The 27302-nt window shown below is 37.3% G+C and overlaps 1 protein-coding gene across 1 annotated transcript in view; it reads left to right on the top strand.

Annotated features, from left to right (window-relative positions):
- The window catches only part of arid1ab (AT rich interactive domain 1Ab (SWI-like)), an 84514-nt gene that overhangs the window by 46380 nt on the left and 10832 nt on the right, over positions 1-27302 (top strand). The window contains 10 exon segments of the mRNA XM_051136408.1: positions 18757-18997; positions 19160-19234; positions 20238-20402; positions 20500-20627; positions 20629-20772; positions 20774-20808; positions 22864-23003; positions 23118-23215; positions 23603-23812; positions 26196-26400. Coding sequence (XP_050992365.1) covers positions 18757-18997; positions 19160-19234; positions 20238-20402; positions 20500-20627; positions 20629-20772; positions 20774-20808; positions 22864-23003; positions 23118-23215; positions 23603-23812; positions 26196-26400 — 1441 coding nt within the window.

Genomic DNA, 27302 nt, shown 5'->3' with positions numbered 1-27302 from the left:
CCCTGCACTCCCACCCTGACAGAGCGCCAGTGCCAAGTGCTCCTGTCCTGTCAGATGTCTGCGACTCTTTCCATCCGTCTTTCCTCTCCCTTTCTGCCCTGTTCCTTTTCACTTAGTTTCCCATCTAACAGCTTTGTCCTTGTTGCGGTTCCCTGTTTTTCTTGCTCTCTCTTTGTTGTGCTGTCTGCTTGCCGAGAGTGGCTTATTTATGCTTCTCTTTTTTTGTCCTGTAGCTTTTATATTTATTAATAGTGTTTGCTAAGGCAAGCATGACTGTTGTACTCGCGCATACTTGGGGTTAGTGATTTTAACAACCGTCGCTCATTCCTGCACTGTTTGTGCTACATGAATGATGCCTCAGATAATGCGGTTTGAGCAGAAGTGATAATATTTGACTAAAATACAGTAGTAATCAGACTTAAGGTTTTTGCCTGAAACCGTTTTTACTATAGAATTAAAAAAGTGACTTTTTATCTCACAGTTCTCACTTCATATTGCACAATTTATATTGCACAGTTTTTGCTTAACATTTTGAAACATACCTTTAGAAATTTGCAATATAAATTTAAAATTGAGGAAAAAAGTCAAAATTGCAAGATGTTAACTCTGAATTGCGATAGATAAACTTAGGATTGTGAGATAGTTAAACTTGCCGCATTACAAACAGTAGGACAGATACAACTAAACAAAGAAACAAATGAAATTAAAGCTGCAAGCCACCTGGTGGCTTTAGAAAAACAGCGAACGGTGGGCAATATGCATTTAAAGTGGTAAATATAGGAGGAATATGTCAAAGTTATTATGTGCCAAACTTCCTGACTAAAAAAATGAGTAAAACTGGATATTAGCATGTAGATGTGTTCAGGCTAGGGCTTTTATCAAACATGAAGTTTGGCGCCGATTGAACATGGTATGTTTGAGTTAGTTTGAAGCGTGACGTATCCTGTTGCCAGCAGGTGGCGCTATGATTATAACTGAATATTGGCCTTTAGATGTCTTCAGGCCAGGACTCTTACCAAACATGTGAAGTTTGGTGCAGATTGGACATTGCATGTTTAAGTTAGTGTAAAACAAGTCATTTCCTGTTGCCAACAACATCGCAAAGACCTATAGATTAGACTGACCAAATATAATGTTGATGTCTTTAAATCTCTGAGGAGATTTAAAACATGTCACTTCCTGTTGCCAACAGGTGCCGCTATTACTATAATTGAATATGGGCTTGTGTTCATTGTGCAAATTAGACATTGCATGCCTGATAACAACTTGTAACAACTTCCTTTTTTTTTAATGGCGAAACATTGAGTTTGTCAGGCAGCCATGGACACGCCCTTCATTGAAAACTCAAGATCTTTTCAATTTAACATCGTAAAGGCCTTTAGAGTAGACTGACCAAATATAATGGTGTTTTCATTAAATCTCTTCCTGTTGCCAGAAGGTGGCGCTATGGCTATGACTGAATATGAGCATGGGCATGTGTTCAGGACAGGACTCTTATCAAATGTGAATTTTGGTGCAGATCAGACATTGTTTGTCTGAATTGTAACAACTTCCTGTTTTATGATAAAACATTAAAGTTTGTCAGGCCGCCACAGACACGCCCTCCAACGAAAACTCAGATCTTCACAATTTAATGTCACGAAGGGCTTTAAATTACGCTAACTAAATTTGGTGTTGATCTATTTAAATCTCTAGGAGTTTGTTAAAATACAACACCTAAAAATAGCAAAAATGGCACAAAACTTGCCGAGAAAATTCAAAATAACTGACTTCCTGTTGGGTTTTAGACTTTGTAATGAGCGACCTTTTTTGTAGGTATTGGTTTTTACATGTGTCTACTGAATTTCATACATGTGAAGAATAGCTCGAATGCACTTTGTTGAAATTTTATAGGTGGCGCTATCGTTTTTTTTTTTTCACGCCCACTTCTGAAACCCATATCAGATGTACGTTTGAAGAGTTCAGATGCAAAACCAGCTAAAAGCCATCTCGGTCTAAAATGAGATGATGTTACTGAGTGAATGCTCTCGACACATCATACGTCCATCAAATAATTTTTCTTCAAACTCACTAAAATTCCATTCTCAGCCCAATCTGAAGTACCGGTACTTACATAGAAACCTGCACATCTGAGCCTGATAAAAATGCATTTTTTAAAGATGTTAGATGGATTTAGCTGGTTTTGCATCTAAACTCTTCATTTTCACCACTTCTGGCGTGCAGGAGTTTGAATACGTTTAGGCCCTCAAATGCGATTCATTTTGGAGAAGAAGAATCAAGAAATTATTACAAAATTGAAAAATCGAATGTAAAAAAACAACAACTTTGCCTAGTCTTCACTGTAGAAATGAAATATAATTTGATTCCCTTCATTGATACAAAAGTTAATCAATCGAGCAGTGAGTGACTTTTCTTTTTCTTTGTTGTTCGATTAACATTAATGCCACTGACAGCAGCGGAAAATATTAGTCTGACCTGATGCACAGTTCTAATCACGCATTTTCGTTTTTTACCATTGTTTGTTTCAGCGTTTCCATTGACCTAAGACATAACCGACTGTGTTTGCATGAATACTCCACGTGTCATGCACTGAGCATTGAGTGCTATTTTGACAGCTTATTGTGCTTAATAACTCTATAAAACATGATGCATGTCAGCTGCATACCACAATATAAAATCCCTGATTGGCACTTTATACCATCAACCACAATATATCATCAGATTGCCTCTTGCATCTTATTAGATTGGAAGCTAACAATGTGATAAACTCACCATGGCACTTACAATGCAATGTTCTGGCAATTACTCACAGCACCCTAACACTGTAGTGCCGTTTTGCATGTTAACATGCATTATTCACAGTTTGAAATGTAATCTAATTTCATAAGTGTATTTTTCTGCTGCATGCTCTTAATAACACTGTCTCTTTTGAACTGTAAATTGATCGTTTTTCCGTGTGATCTGAATGCTGTTGAAGGCAGCGGTTCAGCGCAGCTCTCGGCCTGTTTTGCGCGGCTGTACCGTTGCAGTATTCAGAGTCTGGGGCGTGTTTCCTGTTGCTATTCTGGGTCTTCCTGTGTGCGCGTGGCTTATTCAGGTTCAGGGGCCGTTGCTCTCGTTCATGCGCTCTCAGTTGCACACAGTTTTTCCCCCTCGTCCTATGCGTTAGTTTAATCAAGCAGGATGCAAGAAAAGCGGTACTTTTTAAGGATTCATGCATCAAATACATTTCATATAGTTGTTTTGTTGGTCATTTGGTGTTCTCATGTCCTCCCTTCGTTGTCTGTCTCTCGCTCGCTCTCGTTCACACACCCACTCTCAGCCCTCCAGCCCCCCCCACGTGTCTCTCTCTCTCTCACTCTCTCTCTCAGCGCTCCTGCTCGGCTGACGGCAGCACAAAGGCCGTGTCTCACTGCAGCACTCGCTCTCTCTCTCTCTGTCTCTCTCTCTCTCTGTCTCTCTCTCTCCCTCCACTGCCTCTCCCATTATTCCTGTTTTTCCTCGTCTTTCCTCTCACATACTTTTCTGAATTGCATCAATCTGGTGTTTTTATTCACTTGTTTTTTTTTTTTTTCTTGTAGGTTCACAGATAAGGTTTAGAATTTAGAACCTGTCTTTTTTTAGAACGATTTCCATTTTTAAAATGACACCGTCATCCATTATATTCCTGGTGTTTAGTTAGTGTTTTTTAAACAGGCAGATTGTGTGGCAAAATGTACCATGTGATGGTAGAAATGTCAACTGGAAGATTCTGCTGTGCTGTTTACACCTCTGTGTATATCTGTTGTGTAATTTAAATCAAGCGGCAAGCAGGTGACTACAGTGTGATGCAGACGGACACATTTCCAGTGTAGTCTATGAATACAGTGAATGTTTTTCATGTTGTGATGTGCCTGTGTAAGTTGCAGTGCTGAAATGCAATTGGTGCGTGTGTTTGCCATTTTTAAATGGCTTGGAAATATGCCGATTTCTATTGGTTTACCGATAGGAGACCTTTTTTTTTTTGGGATATTTGAGAACAAAAAAAAAAAAGTAAATGTATATAAATATTTAAATTTAAATATTTTATATATTTATATAATATATAATAATTATTTACGATGCTGATAATTTTCACTATTTGAAAAAAGGGGGAAAATTTAAGTAAAAAAAAAAAAATTATTATAAATAAATAAATAAATAAATAAATATATATATATATATATATAAAATAATTATTATTTTTTTTTTTTTTACTTTATTTATGATGCTAATAATTCCCACTGATATTTGAAAAGAGAGAAAAAAAAAATATTTATTTATTTTATGATGCTAATTCCCACTGATGCTGAATGTGCCATCCATTTTATGCACCTGGTCATATTAACAAAACAGTTCTGATTTTATAATGCACTATTTATATGCAATATTTACTTAACATTTTGTGATTTTGACACATTTTTTTCCCTTTTTTTTCCCTTTTTTTTCTCAGATATTTGAGGTATATGTGTAACTCTGAATTGCAATTTGGAATAAACTTTATTTTTTTCCTGGGACTAGAAAAGGTTTCACATGTTTATAGTTGGTTGGCTTAGGTTGTGGGTTGGGCAATATGACCAAATCCTATTTTATAATATTAGACATTTTATTTCACAATGATCAAGATATTATTGTGAAATAAAATGTCTAACAACTGTAATGTTGTGAAAAACACTACAGAATTGAATAATTAAATGTGGGGAGAAAAAAAAAAAGATTCCTATTATTGATACAAAGGTTGATTTGGAAACTGATTGGAAGCTTTGTAATATTTTAACTTATGATGCTAATAATAATTTGCACTGCTGAATGCACCCGTTCAATTTATGCATTGGTCGTACTAACAGAATTTGCAAAGATGCATGGTCTGTTGTTAATAATGTTGCAATGCATGAAATGCCATTCACACATAAGCCACTTCCATATCAAACAGCTGCAGATCCTTGTGACCAACACAAATGTTGCAAAATCTGCATATAAATATTTCACCCTCGCACATTTTCATATTGCATGTTTTCTTTTTGAAATTACCGGATTCCTCCCACCAAAATTTGCTAAAGCAATGGAAAATGTGACTGCACCTTTAGTCATATTGCAAATAATCTAATCTTATCCAACAAGTTCTGAACAAAATGAGTAAATGAGAGAAAGTACCTTTCATTTGTGAAGTTTTTAACTGACGAATGATTAAAAGTCGACTTTCTCTGAATGTCAAAATTAACTTTCTCTGAAAAATAACTATTTTGATATAAAATGTAAATGTGACTTTTTTTTTTTTTTTTTTTTTTTTTTTCCCCTTAGAAAACGCAGACTGTGCATCGCATTAAAATGCTCATAAAACATACTTGTATGTCATTTTTTTCTGTTGTTTTTCTTTGTACTAAAAGAATAATTACTTCCGTTATTTCACCAGGAAAATCCTGTTGAGATATTACAATCTCCTCTTCCAGAGAGACCTGGTCAAGACAGCAGCACAATAAGTTTTACACTAAACAAATCATTAAAAACAACTCATACGGTCACCAAACGTTAAATCAAGAAAAACAATTAGTTTTCCTGTTTGCAAAGACATTTAAAATAGTTCAAAGGTGTAGTCAGAGTACATTTTGCAATTCATTCTAAACCTAAGGAGCATGAAAAGAAACTGCAAATTTACCAAATTCTGAGTAAACCCTTGGGGCTTTCAACTGTGCAGTAAGTACTAAAAGAATAGTTACGAAATACAAATCGTTAAGTGGAATTGTAACCAGAATCCCATTTAAAACCCCTTATGTTTTCCATCCCTATTTGCAGATCTGAGTTCTCTGGTCTCTTATGCTCAGGCTGCAGCTCCAGCAGTTTTTGCGCGCTCGTGTCTGCGGCCCCGCGCTCTGGGGCCGCTCTGCTGTGGGAGGGGCGTTGCTCTGGAGAAGAGGAGGCAGACTGGCTGTTTTTTTTCCTGCTTTTTTTCTGTGTCAGGCACCCAGCCCCCCAGTATCCAGCTCTCCTCCCTTCTCTCTCCCTCTGTTTCCACCCAGACGGGGCGGCTGCCTCCCTCACAGAAGCATCTGTGGTTCCCGCTACTATTGTGACCCACACAATAGACCCCCAATGCAGTCACACAGAGAACCCCTCCCCGCCCACATCAAACACCAGAGATCCGTCCAGATGCCTCTGAATAGATGTTTTTATTTACAGCTCTGCCTGTATGATGCGATCACGTTTGGCTTGGGAAATTACTCGACGTGTCAGCGAAGGATATTTTTACTTGTGGAAACCCTCAGTCTTTACAGACGTTTGAACACATTTGATTCAGTGCATTTATTATTAAGCAAAAAACGATGAGAAATACCAAAAGACACGGAAAGCGTTCGTCAGACTTTGGCTCGGCGGCTCCAGCTTTGATTGGTTTACTGCTAAATCCAATCAGAGACATTCAATCACTCTCAGAGAGAGTGACCGTGGCATATAGCGCAACAGTCGGCTTCCGGAAAAATCCCATTCATTTTCCCCATGGATAAATTGAGTTGTAGTGATTAATGTGGAAGAGGTTTCAAGACACGCCAAGAGCTCCGAGGTTAAGTGATGATGTATGTTTCTGTAAAAGCTTATAGTCAGTGTGATTTCTGCTTGCTGAAGATTTTTTTGAGGGGGGAAGGAAAAAAAAACTTTCTACAACTGTGCTAAATTTCAGAATTCTAAGTGAAGAACTACATTACCCATAATGCTGAAAAAAAATCCACCAATAAAGGAGGTCACTATTGCCCTGGAAACACTGCGCCAAAAGTAGCAGCATAATATCAGTTTTAAAGTAATCAATGATGAAAATGATTAACAATGAGTTAGATTTGATGTAATATTTAATAATTAAATACAGAAAATAAATAAAGCTGCAAAGTGTTGAAAGGGCCCACGCATCTGGGCTTACCGCCACCCGTTGGTTTTAGGAAAGCAGCGAATGGTGAGCATTATGCATTTAAAGTGGTACATATAGGAGGAATGTGTCAAAGTCAGTTATTTATGCCGAACTTCCTGCTGCCAGCTGGTAGCGCTATGCCTGTAACTGAATATTGGCATGTAGATGTGTTTAGTTCAGGACTCTTGTCGAACGTGAATTGAGGCACATCAGAGATTGTTTTCATGGCGAAACATTGAACTTTGTTTGGGCGCCACGGACACGCCCTTTAACGAAAACTCAAGATCTTTGCAATTTAACATTTCAAAGGCCTTTAGAGTAGACTGACCAAATACAATGTTGTTGTCATGAAGTTTCTTCCTGTTGCCAGCAGGTGGCGCTATGGCTATAACTGAACATGAACATGGGCATGTGTTCAGGATGGGACTCTTACCAAACTTGAATTTTGGTGCAGATCAGACATTGTATCCCTGAATTGTAGCAACTTCCTGTTTCATGGCGAAACATCGAAGTTTGTCAGGCCGCCACGGACACGCCCTTCAATAAAAACTCAAGTTCTTCGCAATTTAATGTTACAAAAGGCTTTAGATTACACTGGCCAAATGTGGGGTTGATCTTTTTAAATCTCTAGGTGGAGTTTGTTTAAATACAACGCCAAAACTTGAAACATAGCTCGAGGGGCACTTAATTTTGTAGGTGGCGCTATTGAGCCGTTTTGCCACACCCACTTCTGAAACCCATATCAGATGTACATTTTCACCACTTTTGACAGGTGTGCAAAGTTTCATGTGTTTTCGGACCTCAAAAATGTGATTCTTTTTGGTGAAGAACAAGAAACCGCAGTTCCAGTAGGGTTCTCACACCACTGGTGCTCGGGCTCGAAAAATTGCAATTTTAATCCGATTAATTGAAGAAATTATCAGTTGGTTATCAAAGCATTAGTTAGTCACAGCCTTACTTTGAATAAAATGTTAAGGTGTGATTGATCTCTGAGCTTGTTGGTTTGATTTTTGGCTTTTACAGTTGCCAAAAATATAACTCTTGGGTATTTTTGTTATTTAAAAATAAGCAAGAACAGCCCGGGTGACAAGTGCAGCAAGTAATGTAAAAGTAATGTGATGCATTTAAAAGTAACTAATAGCGTTACTTAGTTACTTTTTTATGCAGTAACTCGATATTGTAATGGATTACTTTTAAAAGTAACTTTCCTTAAAGAAAAAAACTCCACTTTCAGAACAATTTACATATAATTTACTCACCCCCTTGTCATCCAAGATGTTCATGTCTTTCTTTCTTCAGTCGTAAAGAAATTGTTTTTTGAGGAAAACATTGTAGGATTTTTCTCCATATGATGGACATGAAAAACATCCTGTGAATAAACTAGACTCGTTTCGCGTTTGGTGTGTGCACACCATAAGACTGAAAAAGTGTGGAGTCATTTATGCTTTGTTGCCTTCATCGACCACATCTGTAACAAGAAGTGTTTGGTACCAAAGCAGAAAAGATCAACAGCGGTGCCAATCTTCTTAATCACATTAGTATTTCTAAATTCCAGGCCTGTCTGTTAGCGTTCTGGCTATGGGACGGGTGGGCATCAGTACTCAGAATTTACCACTATGATTAATCACACAATTCCATGATTTTTGTATTACTTAAGCATTGATTGAAATTCATTAACGACTTCACGCAGATGTGCCAAAACGAGGCTTATTATTTTATTTGTGATTCATCGGACAGCAATTTTGCATCAGCGCTCTTCATGGTGACTTTGAGTCCGGGGCAGCATTCCAGAGGAGATTAGGGGGCGTTCACACAGGACGCGTTAGACACCGCGCCAAGACCACAGAGGTCTTCAAATGCTTTTTTAAAAAGCATTATTTAATAAGAGGTTTTATAACTTGGAAAAAAATGAGATGCAATGCAACAGCCAGTTTATCTGCTGAGCATCTTGAGTCGAGAAAATTGCCCTAGTCTTCCTAGTCTCGGGTGACGTGAGGATGAGACCCTGAGTGTGAAAGGTGACAGAGCCGCCTTGAAAGAATCTTCACTGTTTAACAGCTTCAGTTTGATGTTCAACTTATCACTACAGTTTCGGCTCAGCTGATGTGGTCACAACTGAGAGAAGCAATGAGAAGTCATGAGATGTCTTGACTGTGATTTAGTGACGTGTGCTGTGTGTTTTAGAGTGGCACTGTACACGCAGGAAGCTCACCATCAGGTGTTTTCAGTATCTCTCATCTGTTCACAGCCACATGTGCTCTGAGTTTGGGTTTGGGAACATTTGGAAATTAAGCATACATTAACTATCTTTCCAAATTTGTAAGAAACCGGCCAAAAAAAAAATTGATGGATTAATATTTTAAAATAAATTAAGCCATATTTATTTATTTTATTTATTTTATTTTATTTTTTTTTTGTGGTGGTGGTGTTTAAAATCGTGATTTCAATTTGTATCTTTAATTGTAACTAGGTTTTTTTTTGTTTACTTGTTGTTTGTTGTTGTTGTTGTTGTTGTTGTTGTTGTTGTTGTTGTTGTTGTTGTTGTTGTTGTAGTGTTGTCTTGTTTATTTATTTTTTATTTTTTGAATCATGATTGCAATTTGTATCTTTAATTGAGACTAGGTTTTTTGTTTGCTAGTTTCTGTTGGTTTCACATTATTTACATTTATTATTTTTATTTATTTATTTTAAAATCACAGTTGGAGTCTGTATCTTTAATTGCAACTAGCTTTGTTTACAAGTTTTATATTGTTATTATTATTATTATTATTATTATTATTATTATTATTATTATTATTATTAAAGTTATTCTTGTTTTGTTTACAATGTTTATTTTACAGTGAGATATTGCTATAGTATTATTTTATTACATTTATTTTAGTGAAATATTACAATGGTATTGGCTATAATGTAAATGTTTTTACTATTTTTGTAATATAATTAATTAATTATTATTATTATTATTATTATTATTATAGTAGTAGTTCATTATTTTTATTAGATTTATTTTACAGTAAAAAATATTGCAACAGTATTATGTTTTAACATTTATTTATTATTATTATTATTATTATTATTATTACTGAATTTATTTTTGAAATTACAGCAATAATATTCTGTCTTTTGTTTAATGCTAATATATTATTATTTATTTTAATTTTTTTTTATTGTAATTGCAATTTGTATCATTAATTGCAACTAGATTTTATTTATTTATTTATTTATTTTGGCTTAATAGTGCTTGCCCATGCAAACATCACAGTCAGTTGTACTGTAAAATAAATTATTTTATAGTAAATGTAGTAAATGAATTGCAGTGCATTTAAAAAAAATATATAAATATATTAATATGTTTTTCTTACTAAGATTTTTGTTGAAATATTGCAATAGTATTATCTTTTGTTTATATTATTATTATTATTATTATTATTATTATTATTATTATTATTATTATTATTATTATGACTTACAAACAAGCGCAGCAAACTTGGATTTTTTTTTTTTTGTTTTTTTTTTAAATCACATTTTTATTTTCAAATTTCCCCAAACTGCCCATTAAAACGTCACCATCACAATGCTGTGGACGGTTGCCACTGCTTGACGGTTGCTAGTGTGTAGTAGACGGTTACTGGGTTGTTCTGGGTGCTTTTCACATGGATGCATACAAACACAATTCCAAAGATCCCACCCATAAATCCATGCACTACTCTTCTCTCTAGAACATGACCAGACCTTCAATGTATGCCAATCAAAGATGGACCCACGGAGCCTGATTGCATGCTTTGTTCACATCCCTAACCCTAACACAAGCAGCAGCCACAGCGATGCCTGCTTTTGCTGGAGCAGCGTGTGTATGTGCTGAGAGGGAGGCAGTAATGGCCGCTGGTTGAGGCAGCTCCTCTCCCATCACTCTCACAGTCAGTGGGCTGGTAGCTCCCCCTCATGGCTGACATCTGCACAGCCGCTGCTCACTACATAGGGGACGTTTCTAGCAGAAATCCTGCTCTAAGTGTGAAGTGCAAAAATGTAATCGTGCAAATATCTACTATATGTGTGTGAATGCATCCGGCCTGGTGTCGCTTTGCTTCAGCCGTAATAGCTGATTGACGTCTGTAGCGGCGATGCCGTGTGTGACTGCGCCGTGACCTCAGCGCGGGGGGAGGGGCGTTTCCACTTTGCACTAATGTGTCAAGCACGTGGAGACAGTTGCTATGGCAACCTCACAGATGCAGCTGCACGTGTGTGTGTGTGTGTGTGTTCCTGTCCTCCTTTCCTCCCTCCCGCTCTGCTTTTCCTCATTCTGCCGTTTTGGCAGCAGATGAATGGGTGTGAATGTGTGTGTGAGAGCAGGAGAAAGGCGTCCCGAGCCGACGAGGGTCACACAGAGTCTGCGTTCTGAACCGTAGATCCCATCCGCACGTGGTCGTACTTCTGACAGGATTTCCTTTTAGCTCATCGTGAGCGGCGTTAATCAAACAATCACAAACGGCGTTTCTCACATCACACTGGAGTTTATAAACCAATCCAGCCTTTTGAGTTTCCCACTGTGGTGTCTGTGAAACAACATGGCTGCCGTAGTGACTCTATTAATATTCCTCACAACTCACTGGCCTGTTTTATGACAGAAGAGGAGAGTAACTGAAGTCGTTCACTTCTGCTAATCTTGCTGGAACCGCAAAAGTGTTTTAAGCAGACTAGAGTTTCTCTGTTTTGAGAGCTGACAGACAGACTAGCACCAGCGCTAATTTGAGCATAAAATGGCTGCCGTGCAGATACCAGAATAGTCTCTCTTATAGTATTTTAAGAGACGTTGAGTATGTTCAGTGCTGTTTTCTTTGTCAGTTATATTTTAGGATAAACTTTTGGCTGCATTCGTGAGTTATGTGCTGTCAGGGGCTGTAATTTAGCAGCTTTGTGCTAAGCTAGCTGTGAACTGTTATAATGTTTCACAAGTCAACAAAAACATTTGTGTTTTGAGAGTTTTTGTTGTTGCTCAGCAGAATGTGGCTGTTGCTACTGACAGACGTTAGCATTGTATAGTTATATCGGCATAAATACTGTATTACAATATTATGCATTATGGGATCTCCTTAAGATCGTGTTTAAGCTGGAATACACACAGCTTTTAAAGTCTGAACATATTTTCAAACCCTAGCCGTCAGAAGAAACTGATTTTGGCTGGTCATCCAGCCTGGTCATAGCTGGTTTGAAGGCTGGTTTTAGAGGGGTTTGACCACTTATTTAGCTCGTTAGGCTGGGAGACCAGCTAACCAACCATCTTAAACCAGCCGAAAACCAGCTGGTTCCAGTGACTGAATTAACTAGGGCTGTAAAATCGATTAATCGCAATTAATTGCTTCCAAAATAAAACTTTGTGGTTACATAATTTGTGCATACTGTGTAAATTTGTATGCACACGAGTACACGCACATACCTTTATATATGTAAGTACTTTTTTATTTTTGAAAGCGATTAATCACAATTATGTATATAAATCCATACACATACATGTATATATGTAAGAAATATAATATAAAAAAAGTGCATTGCTTGTATTAAAAAAATAATAATAATTTTATATATATATATATATATATATATATATATATATATATATATATATATATATATATATATATGCATGTGTACTGTCTATATTTTTATGTATATATAAATATACATGTGCATATATTTAAGACATACATGTAAAGTATATGTATATTTGTATTTTTGGAAGTGATTAATTCCTTCCACAATGTTTGTGGTTACATAATACATGGGTGTGTACTGTATATTTATAAGTGTGTATATATAAATACATATATGACATGTATATTTAAGAAATATTTATTATGTTTATATGTATACCTTTTTTATCACAATGAATCGCTTCCAAAATAAACGTGTGTGGTTACATAATGTGTGTGTACTGTGTATATTTATATGTATGTAAATACATACACTTACACACACACACACACACAGATGTGTATTTAAGAAATATATAATATATAATGATAATATTATATGTGCATATGTATTTATAAATACATACACAATACACTTATGTATGTTTATATTTTTAAAGCGATTAACCGCGATTAATCGATTTACAGCCCTAGAATGAGCTCAGAGTCTGAAGGTAGAAGTATTAGAATGTGTGATTTACTGTGAAATCTGTCAACTCAGACTGACCATAATATGCAGACTGACTCTGTCAACTGCTTCTCCTGACTGTAAATCGGGCAAAAGTCATGCAGTGTATTCCAGCTTTAGGAAGCACATTTGTGCATTTGTTTTGAAACTCAGCCAAAGCGACTGATAGAGAGAAGGATAAGCGGCAGTGAAGCCCGCGGGCTCCGTCTGTAAACGTGCTGCGGTGTGATGTATTGCTCTGGTCAGACAGTGTAATGTGTTGCTCAGTGTTGCTCTTATGGCCTGACCTGAGACGCTGCTCTTGACCTCTGTGTCATCAGGAGAGTCCCGACTGACCGCTTGTGACTTCCTGACCTCTAGAGATCACGGGGTCAGACAGGTTCACGTGACGCTCCTGTCGGGACAGAAGGGGTTAAGAGAAACCCTCAGCCGTCGGTCAGATGACTGGTCTTATGATAGCAGTGTGTGAAACCACAGCAAAAGAGTCAGTGTGACGAGCGCTCTGGATTTAAACAGGGGTTTTTCTTCATTATTTATCAGTGAAGCTGTGAAGTTCTGCTTTTAATTGGACGTCTCAGTTTTCTCAGTTTGTTTGAACTCTCTTCAGATTAAATATTGAGGTCACAATAATCTAGCATTCCAGCACTTACATTTACAAAACAACTTTGCAGATTTTCAGACAGTTTTGTATCATTACTGTCAGTAGATTAAATAAATGAACAATGTTTTCTTTCTTCATGTTACATGCAACATATATTTGTCTGCAATAGCAATTTTGCTTCATCTGACAGACTTTTACCAACAAATTATTGTTCATTTACATAAACATTGTAACAATACAAAGCTAGTTGAAAATCAAGTTATTCTTGCGCTACATTATTGAATTTATAAAATTTTATTCAATAGATTTACAAACTCATTTGATCAAAACTACAGTACAGGACATTAAACTTGTGTAAAATTATTGCAATTAAAAATGTTTTCTATGTAAATATATGTTTTAAAATATAATTTATTTTTACATCAGTGTCACACGATTCTTTCTAATCATTCGAATCATTCTAACATGCTGATTTGATGCTCAAGAAACATTTATTATCAGTGTTGAAAACGGTTGTTGCTTATTTTTGTTAGCTCATGCTATTTATGATTCTCTGAATATAAATTTAAAGGGAACAGTAATTATTTAAAATATAAATCTTTTAAAGTTAATTTATTTGCACAAATTTTGATTTGTTATTTGTGCATTTTCAGTTTGGATTTTGGAGGAAATTAAGCATTTCTATCAATGCATGCACGGTAAAATGCATTAAATGGAGCTCAAAGTACTGTAATTATATTGATGACGAAATGCATTATGAAACTAGTTATAATACTTAATGAACTCCAAAGTCCTTGAACATTTTCAGAGTTTCTGTTTTTTGTGTGAGCTTAATATATATGCTAATGTGCCATTAATAGGCCTGCGAAACCAGATTAAAAACCAGCTACTTCCAGCTTAAACCAGCTAAGACCAGCCAACCAACCTAGGCTTTTAATTTTGTAATTTTCATAAGACAAATAAAAATTGTGGTCTGAAATTGGCTCAAAATTTATTATATTTCATCTCCAGTGACTAATTAACTAGGGCTGTAAAAATCGATTAATTGCAATTAATCGCTTTCAGAATAAATATTTGTCGTTAAATAATATATGCGTGTACTGTGTATATTTGTATGTATATAAATACACGCATGCATATATTTAAGAAATATATCTAATGTCTATTTTTATATTTTACAAAATATTTTATTTACAAAATAAAAGTTTGTGGTTACATAATACATGTGATATTCACACACATGAATATTTTTAAGAATGTATATATATATATTGTATTTTTGGAAGCGATTAATCGTGATCGTGAATAATCGTAAATATTTGTCGTTAAATAAATTAATAAAAAATAAAATAAATATTTGTTGTTACATAATAAATTTGTGTACAGTGTCTATTTGTATGTATAAAAATACACATGCATAGAGTTAAGAAATATGTGTAATATGTATGTTTTTATTTTTGGAAGTGATTTAATCACGATTAATCGCCTTCAAAATAAACGTTTGTGGTTATGTAATATATGTGTGTTTACTGAGTACATTTGTATGTATATAAATACACACATGAATATATTTAAGAAACATATGTAATATGTATATTTTTATTTTTGAGGTGATTAATCACGATTAATTGCTTCCAAAATATATTTGTGGTTACATATTAAATGTGTGTATTGTGTATATTTGCATGTATATAAATACTCACATGCATATATTAATATATGTAATGTATATTTTTGGAAGTGATTAATCGCGATTAATCGCTTCCAAAATAAAAGTTTGTGCTTGCATAATATGTGTACAGTGTATATTTATGTGTGTATATATAAATCTTTACACTATATACACAGTGCATATTTAAAAAAAAATATATATGATGTTATATTTGGAAGTGATTAATCACGATTAATCACTTCCAAAATAAAAGTTTGTGGTTACATAATACATGTGTCAACATCATGCTTTTTGAAAAGTCTTGCATTTTTGGTCCTTTGTGAACATTGACATTAATCAGGAAGATGCAGAGTTTTGTGATGTCAACTCAAGTGTCTGAACAGACTGAAAAATGAATTTGTATTATTGGGTTTGTGTATACACACACACACACACACACACACACACACACACACAGACTCTCAGTCCTCGGAGTCTCTTCATTAATTAATGCCCTCACTTTGGGATCAGTGATGCTTTGAGATCACGTTCCCAAGTGCCATTGCGTCATGTTGTGGTCACAAATGCACAGGCATTAAGGCTCTGGGTTTACGCCACACTCTCGGGTAATAAACACCTTCCTCATGGGTCACACACAGGAATGTCCTATTAGACGCACACATGCCAACATAAGCACGAATCCACCGAGGATTGTTTCCTGTTAGGAGAGCAGAGCTGGGTCATGTAGACGCCGAGCGTGCGCGTGTGTGTGGCAGTTAAAACAGGAGCCTGAATCAGCGTCCTCCTCCTGTCTCTCCCTCTGGGGTTCCTCCAGCAGGTCACGGCCCAAAAATAGCAGCGGGCGCCGTTTCAAGTGCAAAACCGCCGACTTTGGGGCCGCAGCCAGTCTGTGAGTGTGAGATTTCTATGGGAATACTTGGCCATGCTCCAGTCGGCCTCTCACTATATGTGTGTGCGTGCGTGTTTCTCGATCCACTCCCACTTTTTTTCCCTTTCCCTCTCTGATCTGACTGGCAGATGAGCTTGCAAATTTTCACCGAACACATGCGCTCCACGTGACGCGAGTTGAGTGTGTAAATATTCCCACACACACACACGCACACGCTCCTCCGCTGGGAGGCTTTATGACTGACTGCCAGATTGATTTCAGCATCACACCCCATATGGACTCGCTGCTCATTTCGCTCAGGCTTGTTTTCAGGCAGCCTGTGTTCTGTAATGGCAAAGCCATCAATAATCAAAGACGCATGGTAGTGCAGAATATCCATGTTTGCTTCGTATATCGAGTGAACATTTTCTGATCTTATAGTAGTTTATTGCACTGTTTTTCTCCAAAATGTGCTGCTTATGTTGTCACGACATGCAAGATATGTTTGCCCGGTGTTTCTGTTGTTATACGTGTCGTGTTGTATCTGTAATGCGCCGTCTGTGTAAATGTCACTGATGTTTGCTGTGCTTTATGACAACTTGTCACTCAGTCAACTGGATTTATTTTATAATGAAATTGTGAGCAATTGCCTGTGCTAAACTTGGTGCAGCAATACTAGGTTGCTTTATGTTGTTTGGGTCAACTAGTTTGTCCAGCACTTGGTTAGCTCTACTAGTGATGGCTTTAAAGGGTTAGTGCACTCAGAGCATGAAATTGTCATTGTTTACTCACACTCGTGTGGTGATTCAGCTTAAAAGACTTTGGTTCATCTTTGAAACACCTTTGAAATGTTGTTTTGTGGTTGTTAGGGTGTTCTGAGTAGTTTCTGGCTAGTTGCTTGTTTATAAAAGTCTGTTTTCAAGTTATTACAGTCTTTTGGTTTGTGGACATGGTTCAGGTTAATCCTTCAGTGAAAATCTGTTCAGTAATTGCTCATTTTATCATCCACAATTTGAATCTTTCTAGGGTTGCAAATAGGTGGAAACTTTCCAGAAATTTTGGAAACTTTCTGGGATTTTTTTTTGGAATCTTCCTGGGATTTTTGGAAAGTTACTGGAAATTGTCCACACCTTTGCAACCCTAATTCTTTCTTTCTTGCTTCATTCATTCATTCATTCCTTCCGTGCTTGCTTACTCTCTTACTCTCTTCCTTTTCTTCCTTCCTTCCTTAACCTCTTCTTTCCTTACTTGATTGCTTGCTTCCTTCTTTACTTACTTCCTTTCTTCCTTTCTTCCTTGCTTACTTACTCCCTTACATTTTCCTTCCTTCCTTCATTGCTTCCTTCCTTCCTCTTCCTTCCTTCCTCTTCCTTCCTTCCTTCCTTCCTCCCTTCCTCCTCCTTTGCCTCCTTTCTTCCTTTCTTCCTTACTCACTTCCTTCCTTACTCTTACTCCCTTAACCCCTTCCTTCCTTCCTTCCTTTTCTTCCTTCCTTGCTTACTTACTCCTTGCTTGTTTACTCTATTACTTCCTTCCTTACTTCCTTAACCCCTTCCTTCCTTACATCTTGTCTCCATCCTTCCTTCCTTCCTTACTCCCTTACTCTTCATCCCTTACTCCCTTAACCACTTCCTTCCTTGCTTCTTTCCTTACTACTTTCCATCTTCTTTCCATCTTTCCTTACTTCCTTACATCCTAGCTTTCTTCATTACTTCCTCTTTACTCACTACTACTTCCTTCCTTCCTCTTACTTCCTTACTCCCTTCCTTTTCTTACTTCACTGCTTGCTTACTCCCTTAACCCCTTCCTTTCTTCCTTCCTTCCTTCCTTCCTACCTTTCTTCCTTGCTTCTTTCCTTCCTTTCTTACTTCATTTTCTTCCTTCCTTGCTTGCTTACTCCCTTCCTTCCTTCACCTTACTTCCTTTTTTCTTTCCTTACTCCATTGCTGCCTTCCTTCCTTCCTCCTCCTTACTTCCTTGCTTGTTTACCTCCCTTAGTCCCTTCCTTGCTTCCTTATATACTTCCTTACATCTTCCATCCATCCATCCTTCCTTCCTTCCTTACCATTCTTCCTTCTTTCTTTCCTTACTTAAACAGAGTCCCTATAGGAAAAATGAGCTCACTTGCAAAACTTTCATTTTCTTTGGAGTAACTTTTCCTTTACTCACAAAAGTATTGCGCTCCCCAGAGAAACTTTATGAAAGCATAGAAATATACATTTTTCTCCCATCTCATATTTCCATCACCAGCAAAACTTCTGAAAGCGAGCGCAAAAGTTTAGCAAATGAACATAAGCACTGAAATAATTTTTCCTCTCATCTCATATTTTTCCATCAGTGTGTCCCCTTAGGGCTTCTGTAAAAACTACCAGGACGCGTCTCCTCAGTAGATCACATGATTTGAGCTCTCATTCACGTCTGTAACACAAACGCAGTGGGACGAGTACTCGTGGGCTTGTGTCGCTGTGAATGAGCAGCAGTAATAGTGAGGCTTGCCTTATCAAACACCACTAACACGTTATTGTTCTTCTGGTTCTCTTGTGCAGGATCTGTCAGGCTCCATCGATGATCTCCCAACGGGCACGGAGGGTGCATTGAGTCCGGGCGTCAGCACATCAGGAGTTTCCAGCAGTCAGGGAGAACAGAGCAACCCCGCACAGTCGCCCTTCTCGCCCCACACCTCCCCTCACCTGCCCGGGATCCGCGGTCCGTCACCTTCACCTGTGGGCTCACCCGCCAGCGGCCCGGCCTCACGCACAGGACCCCTCTCGCCCGGAACCATGCCTGGTGAGACTCTCATTTATATAATTACTTTACAATTATTTGCACTAGTAGTATAGTTTAGTGTAGGTGGAGATGCTAAAATACGTAGATACGAAGTATTTTATTTTTTTAAAGAATAACATTATCATAACATTATCAAAATTTTGGTGTTTACCCCTCTTGTAGGCAACCAGATGCCCCCCAGACCCTCGAGTGTCCAGTCGGATGGTATGTTACATTCCTCCATTGGACAGGATAGAGGTGAGTCTTGACACTTAGACTTTGCTGCTTGATTAATTGAAATATAACTGTAAGTGCAATATGGAATAGTGAAATTATTTATGATTTCAGCGTTTTAATAAAAAAAAAAAAAAAAAAAAATGTGTGTGTTTGTTTATTTATTTATATATATATATATATATATATATATATATATATATATATATATGTATGTATGTATGTATGTATGTATATATATATAAAAAAATATATATATAATATATATTTATTTATTTAATATATATAATTTTTATTTTATATATTTATCTTTATAATATAATTTAGAATTTAAATTATTTTAATAATATATATATATTTTTTAAATTAACTCAGGACTCATAAATAATTGCACTTTGCCATTAAAAATCAAAATTTAATGTTATTTTACGTTTGAAAATAGTAATATCATTAGTGAAAGCAATAGCATTTTCATTTTTTTTTTTTTTTTTTTTTTTTTTAAATATCATAAAAATATTAAATAAATTTTATTTACATATTCAGTTTTGCTTTTTTCATGATTTTTTTTTATTTTTTATTTTTTAAACATTTTGGCCTTATTGTGCAGCTCTACAAGCAAGCACTGCAATCTAGGATTTTTTTTTCCTAGAAAAAATTACAATTATCCCCCACCCCTTTAATCTGCAGCCATAAATTGGCTGTGCACTTCCTGATATGCCCTGGAATAATAATGCCAAAAAAGCAGCTCCCCGAAAGGCAGTTTCTGTAGAGTCTGTAATTATGCATCATAAATTGTGGTTCGCTTATGCATATTTGACCATATTGCTTTTTGAACTCTACGCAAGCTGTACCCCAGACCACCATTTTCACATTTACTGTGATGCATCTACTCTATGCTGTGAGTCTGAGTTCAGAAAAGCTGCTTTCACAGCAGCCAGACTCTCCTGGATTCACACCAAATCTTCTAGCATGAAAGCATTACCTCCAGGGTGGTTTACTGTGGCATAACTCTGTCTGCTTTCTACAGTATACATGAGGAACCCTCAGATGCCGTACGGCTCTCCTCAGCCCGGGTCGACTTTATCCCCGCGACAGTCATCTGCAGGCCAAATGCATAGTGGGATGGGTTCCTTCCCGCAAAACAACTCCATGGGCAACTATGGGCCGCAGAGTGGCCAGTACGGACCACAAGGTGAGAAGCTTTGATTTGACTGAACACTGATGCTTTTAAGATGCTTTTAAAGAACATCAAATCCTAGCATACATTAACCTCAAAATCTGTTGCACAGGTTACCCAAGGCCGCCAGGTTACGGAGGCATGCCAAACGCTAACTATCCCGGTGGTCCTGGCATGAGCGGCTCCATGAACCCTATGGCAGGGCAGGGTGGAGGGGGGCCGTATGGAGGGATGCCTCCGGGGGCGCATGGCTCCGGGGCAGATGGGTACGAGGCCGTACGGCCCTGGCATGGGCCCCAACATGGGCGGCATGCCTCCTCAGGTGGCGTCAGGAATGTGTCCGCCGCCCGGGATGAACAGAAAGCCTCAGGATCCCGCGGCAGCGGGGGATGCACCACGGCCCAACCAACTCCATACACAGGTACAGTCCACATGTGAAACGAGCCTGTACAGAATCCAGGTCCTCTTGGACTGGGAAAAAGTTAGATTGGATCTGAGAATGTAAATTTTTTAGCATGAGAACAAAAGTCCATTCCACTGTTTGCCAGTGCTGATGTGTGTGCACTTGGATGGGTTAAATGCAGAGCACCAATTTCGAGTATGGCTCACCATACTTGACAATATGTCACGACTTTCACTTGTAGTTTAATCATTAGATATTGAGTCACTGGAGCTCTCAGTGTCTAAATAAGGTGTAAATGATGCGATTTTTGTGATCCTGGTTTCTGATTCACAAGGCAATGATGTCACTAGCAGAGAAATACTCATAATTGTACTTACTGATTCAGTATCTGTGCAAGTTATTGTTGAACACATTTCTGTGTTTTCAGCAAATACTGTCACCCTGATTATGGAGTGTATATTTTAAACTCATTTGATTATTATTTTTTTATTTTATTATTATTTTTTTTTTACAATTTAATATTTTGATTACTTTCTATTATTGTAATTTTGATTTTGCATTTTTTCCATAAATGTATATTATTATTATATTTTTTATTCATTTTATAGTTGGGACCCTAATGGAATTGCTCATTTTATTTTATTTTATTTTATTTTATTTTAGTGAAATAATGTTTATTTAAATGTAATCTATTGGTAAAATAAGGCATGATGAAGACCAGGGCCAGAGTTTTTTTTTTTTTTTTTAAATTAAGGTGCAATATTTGCCTCCTGAAATTGATTTCCAGGGGCTTTTTTTTTCATTTGTGAGAGCAATTTTTATAATCACCTTATTATTCTAAAAACCATACTATGTTGTCTTTAATGTCAAATATAATAATGCCTACTTAAATTTACCCAATTGTTTCTATCAATATTTTAAACTTGTCAGTAAAAATAGACTGTACCTAAAATTGTCTAAATTATACATGTAAAAACAGGAACTCATAGTGCTGCGATATTATGATAAAAATCTTTATTGTAGATTGTTGATTTTTACATGTAATAATTACTATTAATGTCAATATAGAAAACAATATGAAATGTTTTTGTTTTTGTTTTGGACATGTAGGTCCATGACGTTAGCCTAGTCTAGCACAAGTTGCAGAAAAACTACTGTTATAATCATTGAAGCTGCAAAAATAATCTTTTATTTACATCCTATCTGCACTGTTGTTTATGATGAGAGAATTTGCAAGCTTGCACACTCCAGTGTTTTCAGCGCTGACTAATCAGCTCTTCTGATTGGCCAGTGCATTCTTACGTTCAACAGAAACACGTTTGATTGGTTATGATGCTGAGCGATGCACAAAACAGCACGCAAAAGCAAACTAATGCAGTGTGAACGAATCTAAACATAATTCTGCAAATCAACACTTAATTTTCACATTTTATTTTAATAATGTCAGCTGTAATATGTTGTTTAATTGAGCAGGGGCATGTTTGTCCCTTTTGTGGGGAGTTTGTTCATTTTGGTGGCATTTTTGTGCATTTCTGACCCTGATGAGGACTAATATACAGATTAATCTCCAGAGAGACGCAGCTGCATCTCTCTCACGCCGGTTGGAAGTGAACAGGTTTGAAATAGACAAGCGTACATCATGATGACTCGAGAAGAAATATTAAGTACCTCTCCATCGCTCTAATGGATCTGTCTTATATCGGATCTTTTCTTTTAAACACTTGTATATAAACCTGACTGTGCTGAAGGCAGGACATGTGTACATTTATTGATTAATTTGTTTGTGCTCAGAATTATGGATTTTGATTAACCGGAGGCTCAGAAGCAATATTAGCCAGTGTTTTTATTAGGGGAGAAATGTGGAAATATGACTTAAATGCAAGCTTGATTTTATATTTAAATTCTTTGTGAAATCCCGAAGGGTCTGCCGATAGACTCAGACTTACAGCAGAGATTTTACAGTCCTGCCGAGCACAGCTGGATTCAGTCTGGTCACACTGTGGGAGATGAAAATCAGACCAGAACAGTATGATTGAAGGCAGTGTGTTCAAATTCATACTATTTCTCTCCCAGACCGCCTGGATATCCCAACATGAACCAGGGAATGATGGGAGCCGGGTCTCCGTATGCCCCGCCCATGAACAGCATGCAGGGTATGATGAATCAAGCGGGACCCTACCCCATGCCCGGGAATATGTCCAATAACTCTGCCGGTAAGTGCTGAACTTGCTTGCTTTGACTTTTTTTGCTAATAGTGAATCTTTGAATTTAATGAAATGCTTTTTTGGCGCACACAGTGACCAAAGTGTTTGCATTTTGTCTCGTAGGCATGGCTCCCAGTCCAGAGTTTGGCATGGACAAGCTCAACCAATCTCAGAAGCTGAATAACAAAGTGGACGGGACGCCTAAGACCGAATCGAAAAAGGTGAAGAGCTATTAATATTTAAATGGGTCCGTGCTGTTGCAGGCCGGCGTGCCTCTCTTAAGCTGAAGGACGCGGGGCCCTGTGAACAGCGCTTGACTGATCATCTGTATGGAGAGTTGTGATAGCCGGAGAATGTACAGGAGGAGTAACGCACATTCAGGGCTTTTGAAATTGCTCCCTGCAGTCTTTGCTTTATACATCATTAATGAAAATGCTTTTCCGCTGAAATGCGCATTGCACGTATACGGTGCATTGATATACCCGCTAGTGTGCTTCTTGTTTATTAAAACTGCATGGGGGAATTGTTACCTCTCATAGCTAAACAGCAGGAATCTGAAACTTGGGTGCGTTTTACCATGTTTTTGCTCCTTATTTTTGTCCTTGCAGAAGTCCAGTTCCTCTACCACCACTAATGAGAAGATAACCCGGCTGTACGAGCTGGGTCCAGAACCGGAGCGCAAAATGTGGGTGGATCGTTACCTTGCGTTTGCTGAGGAGAAAGCCATGGGCATGAACAATCTCCCCGCGGTGGGACGCAAGCCCCTCGACCTCTTCCGCCTCTACGTGTCTGTCAAAGAGATTGGCGGCCTCACTCAGGTGTGACATGAAAGCTGTAAATTACAGAAAGGCTTTTTTAGGAGCTATTATTGCACATGGAATGGCGTTGAAGGGGATAGTTCATCCAATGGTTAAAATTCTGCATAATTTACTCTGTGCTGTGGAACATAAAAGAAGATATTTTGAGAAATGAGGGTAACCAAAGAGTTGCTGGTAGCTATTGACTTATATAGAATGGGGAAAAAATACAATGGAAATCAATGGCTACCACAAACTTTTTGGTTACCAGCAGTGTTCAAAATATCTTTTCTGCACAGCAGAAGAAAGAAAATCATGAGGCTGAGTAATTGATAACAGAATCTTCATTTTTGGGTGAATATCCCAATAAAAAAGCTTTTAGTATGTCAAAATGACAGTAGTAGTTTATTATTTAGGTAAAGTTTGTAGTTTAGATTGTAGATTAGAGATGTGTAGTGATGCACCAAAATTTTGACAACCAAAAATATTCTTCTAAAAAAGCAACTTCTGGTATCGGCCTAAACAGTTTTGGAGGTCTGAAGTCATTGACCAAAACGGTGATGTTTATTTTTTGCCGCTTCAATAGATAAAGTGTGTCAGTGTCTGTTTCATGCACACAACATGGATAAACTACAACAGTCTAACATGTCAGCTGAGGATGTTAAGGTTCAATATTGATGTACAATATCGTTTTTAATCAATACTGAGATGGCTTCTTAAATCTTAAGATCAATCTTTTAGTCTATGCTGGCTTCTGTTAATGCGTGAACTTCACTGAACGTTATTTGTAGCACACCAGACAGTCAATAATCTTGTAAGCTTTGTGCTTTGTTACTTTTAAAGGGGCTTTTTTTTTGACTGTTCTAAAGCATAAAAATACCATTTGCAGATATTTAGGACGCATGCTAAGTTCACATACTCGTTTCTCTGAAAAAACAATGCTTCAATTCTATTTTGAAACTTGTGTTCTGTGTCAGAATGTCTGTTTTTGTTTTGGTCTGGGTGACTCCGTCCACTGCCAGTTTAACCAGTAGTATTTTGACACCACCCACTAGTTGCCAGCTGGTAGGAAACACCACCTATTGCAGCCATGGAAGCCAGCAAATGAACTGGGTCAGAGATCAGAGATTGCAGATTCTACCCGACCTAAAAAGCCTCAGTAGGCTTGTCACCTTCGATTGTCCTCAATCTGGCAACCTGTGTGAGTGTTGAGTCTGAGAAGCAGGGTGGGAGAAACAACTCTTCTATATACACTGCCCTCCAAAAGTTTGGAAACACCCCTGGCAAAGTGTGGTTTTGGATGATATCAGCATAAATCCTTATCATTTTTTGGTGCAAATACATTAAAGTAACTTGACATTATCATTGAAGACCTATATTATACATGACCAATATATACATGTCAAACATGCCCCTTTGCCAGCTGTGATGCCTGAAACAGAGAGGGGCGGGGCTAGCAGAGCTTATTTGCATTTAAAGGAACAATCCCTCAGAAAGTATATTATAGACTTTTCATTAAAACCCTAAAGAATCATATCAACTTGTGAAAAATGGGCATCCGATGACCCCTTTAAGTGTCTGTAGAGTCTGAACAGTAGCGTGCTTACTGCATGACAGATGGAGGTGTGGTCACTTGCTCTTAAAATACTGTCATTTTTGGTCATACAGATAAAAGTAATTCATCTTTCGAATCTGTAAAGTCTCTACGTTTATTTGTGTGCACTCACAATAACAACAAAACATTGCACTTTTGTAAAATAAAAGCAAAACAGTTCTGCCATCTCGGTCTCTGTGAAACTTGTATACTTGTCTTACAGATATGAAAAGTCTATCTATAGAGAGTGAAATATTTACTTTTAAATGAACCAATTCAAATCAAGAACACACATATCCTCAGATTGTGTAATCTGTATGAAACATGCATACAGGCGCATCACTAAATACAAATAGTCGACTAATGCTTAAAATGAACGACCACTAGTTGACCACAAAAGTCTTTAGTTGAGGGCAGCCTTAGTTACCTCAGATAAGGCGATCAACTAGTCCATAAACTCGAGTCAGCTAGAAAAAAACTCTAGTGTGTATTTGAAATAAGAAATAAAAACTGGAAATGATCACTAAAATGTGTGCTGTAATATTATTGGTTCATATTGTTTTTGCTGTCGACACAGCCTTGGTTACATTAGTAAAAATGTAGTTGCAAAAGTGGGAACATTTTGATGAAATATTATGATATGCACAGTAAGTCCAAAAACATTACGCAGGTTTTATAGGGTCATTTATGATTTCCTGTTGACTTTCTAGTGATTTTGTTTTGTTATTTTGGGGGTTGTACAGTGTGTGCTGGGTTTGAATCCACTGAAGGTCTCCTCAGTCATTAATTCCGTCTGTCTGCTGTTATCAGGTGAACAAGAACAAGAAGTGGAGGGAAATAGCCACTAACCTGAATGTGGGCACATCCAGCAGTGCTGCCAGCTCTCTGAAGAAACAGTACATCCAGTGTCTGTACGCCTTCGAGTGCAAGATCGAGCGAGGGGAAGACCCGCCGCCTGACTTCTTCAACAATGATCCTAAAAAGAACCAGGCCAAGGTCCAGCCTCCCTCACCAGGTCAGTGCAGACATCTCTTTTATATGAAACTAAACCCAGTCCCATGTCTTTGCCAGATGTGATGCAAAAGGCCACTTTTTAGTGTTAGTTCATCAGTCTTTATTGCACTAAGCTATTGCACTAGCTCTGTCTTTTTGCATTCGTATTTGTCCACAAATCATCTACAGAGAGATGTGTATAAAACATCAAATATCTTCTGACTAGTTTTGAGATTTGGTGCTTTCTTTCAGCATTTCTTCTTCTGATGCAGAAGCAAGTTTAGATGAATTGAAGGAAAGGTATTATTCTGAGTCAGTTTCCCAAATGCAGGTACAATGTGTTCATGATGTCCAGAAAAGCTGACTTAATCAGACTTGAAAGACGTTAACTGCCTTGACATAAACCATTTCCCATTGCCCTGATAATGCACCTATAACAGCGAGATTAATGTGATTGTAAATGTGAATCTTTATAGTGTGCATGTCTTGTTTTAATGGAATTTCTCTTTGATGTGGTTTAGTACAGCTGGTAATGTTTGTACGCCAACATTTGACGTTCATTCCGCGTGTCGTTTATAGTGATTTACGGTACTGCTAGCTACCACGCCGCTCTGTTCTGCTGGGATAGCATTGCTTATTTATGCCCTTCTGTGTTCAGAGTAGGGCTGGGACATATTAATGAATTTTGCAGCCGATATCAACATTATTAATATCGTGATTTTTAATGCACTTTTTATTTCGCTATTAAGTGTATCACTAGTGAGTATGAGTGTGTTGGGATTGATGTTTTAAGAGTTCAGAGAAAGCAAACACTACTTTGTAAGTTTAACATTTCTGAGTGTTTGATGTCAGATTGTTCAGTTCAGAGTTAGAGTTGATTAAAAACATTCATGTCGTTATTTGTTTGCATCATCAGTCTACAAT

Source organism: Labeo rohita, chromosome 19, assembly GCF_022985175.1.
Source record: "Labeo rohita strain BAU-BD-2019 chromosome 19, IGBB_LRoh.1.0, whole genome shotgun sequence".
In the NCBI taxonomy this organism is placed as follows: Eukaryota; Metazoa; Chordata; class Actinopteri; order Cypriniformes; family Cyprinidae; genus Labeo; species Labeo rohita.
This window is presented reverse-complemented; position numbering and strand designations above follow the sequence as displayed.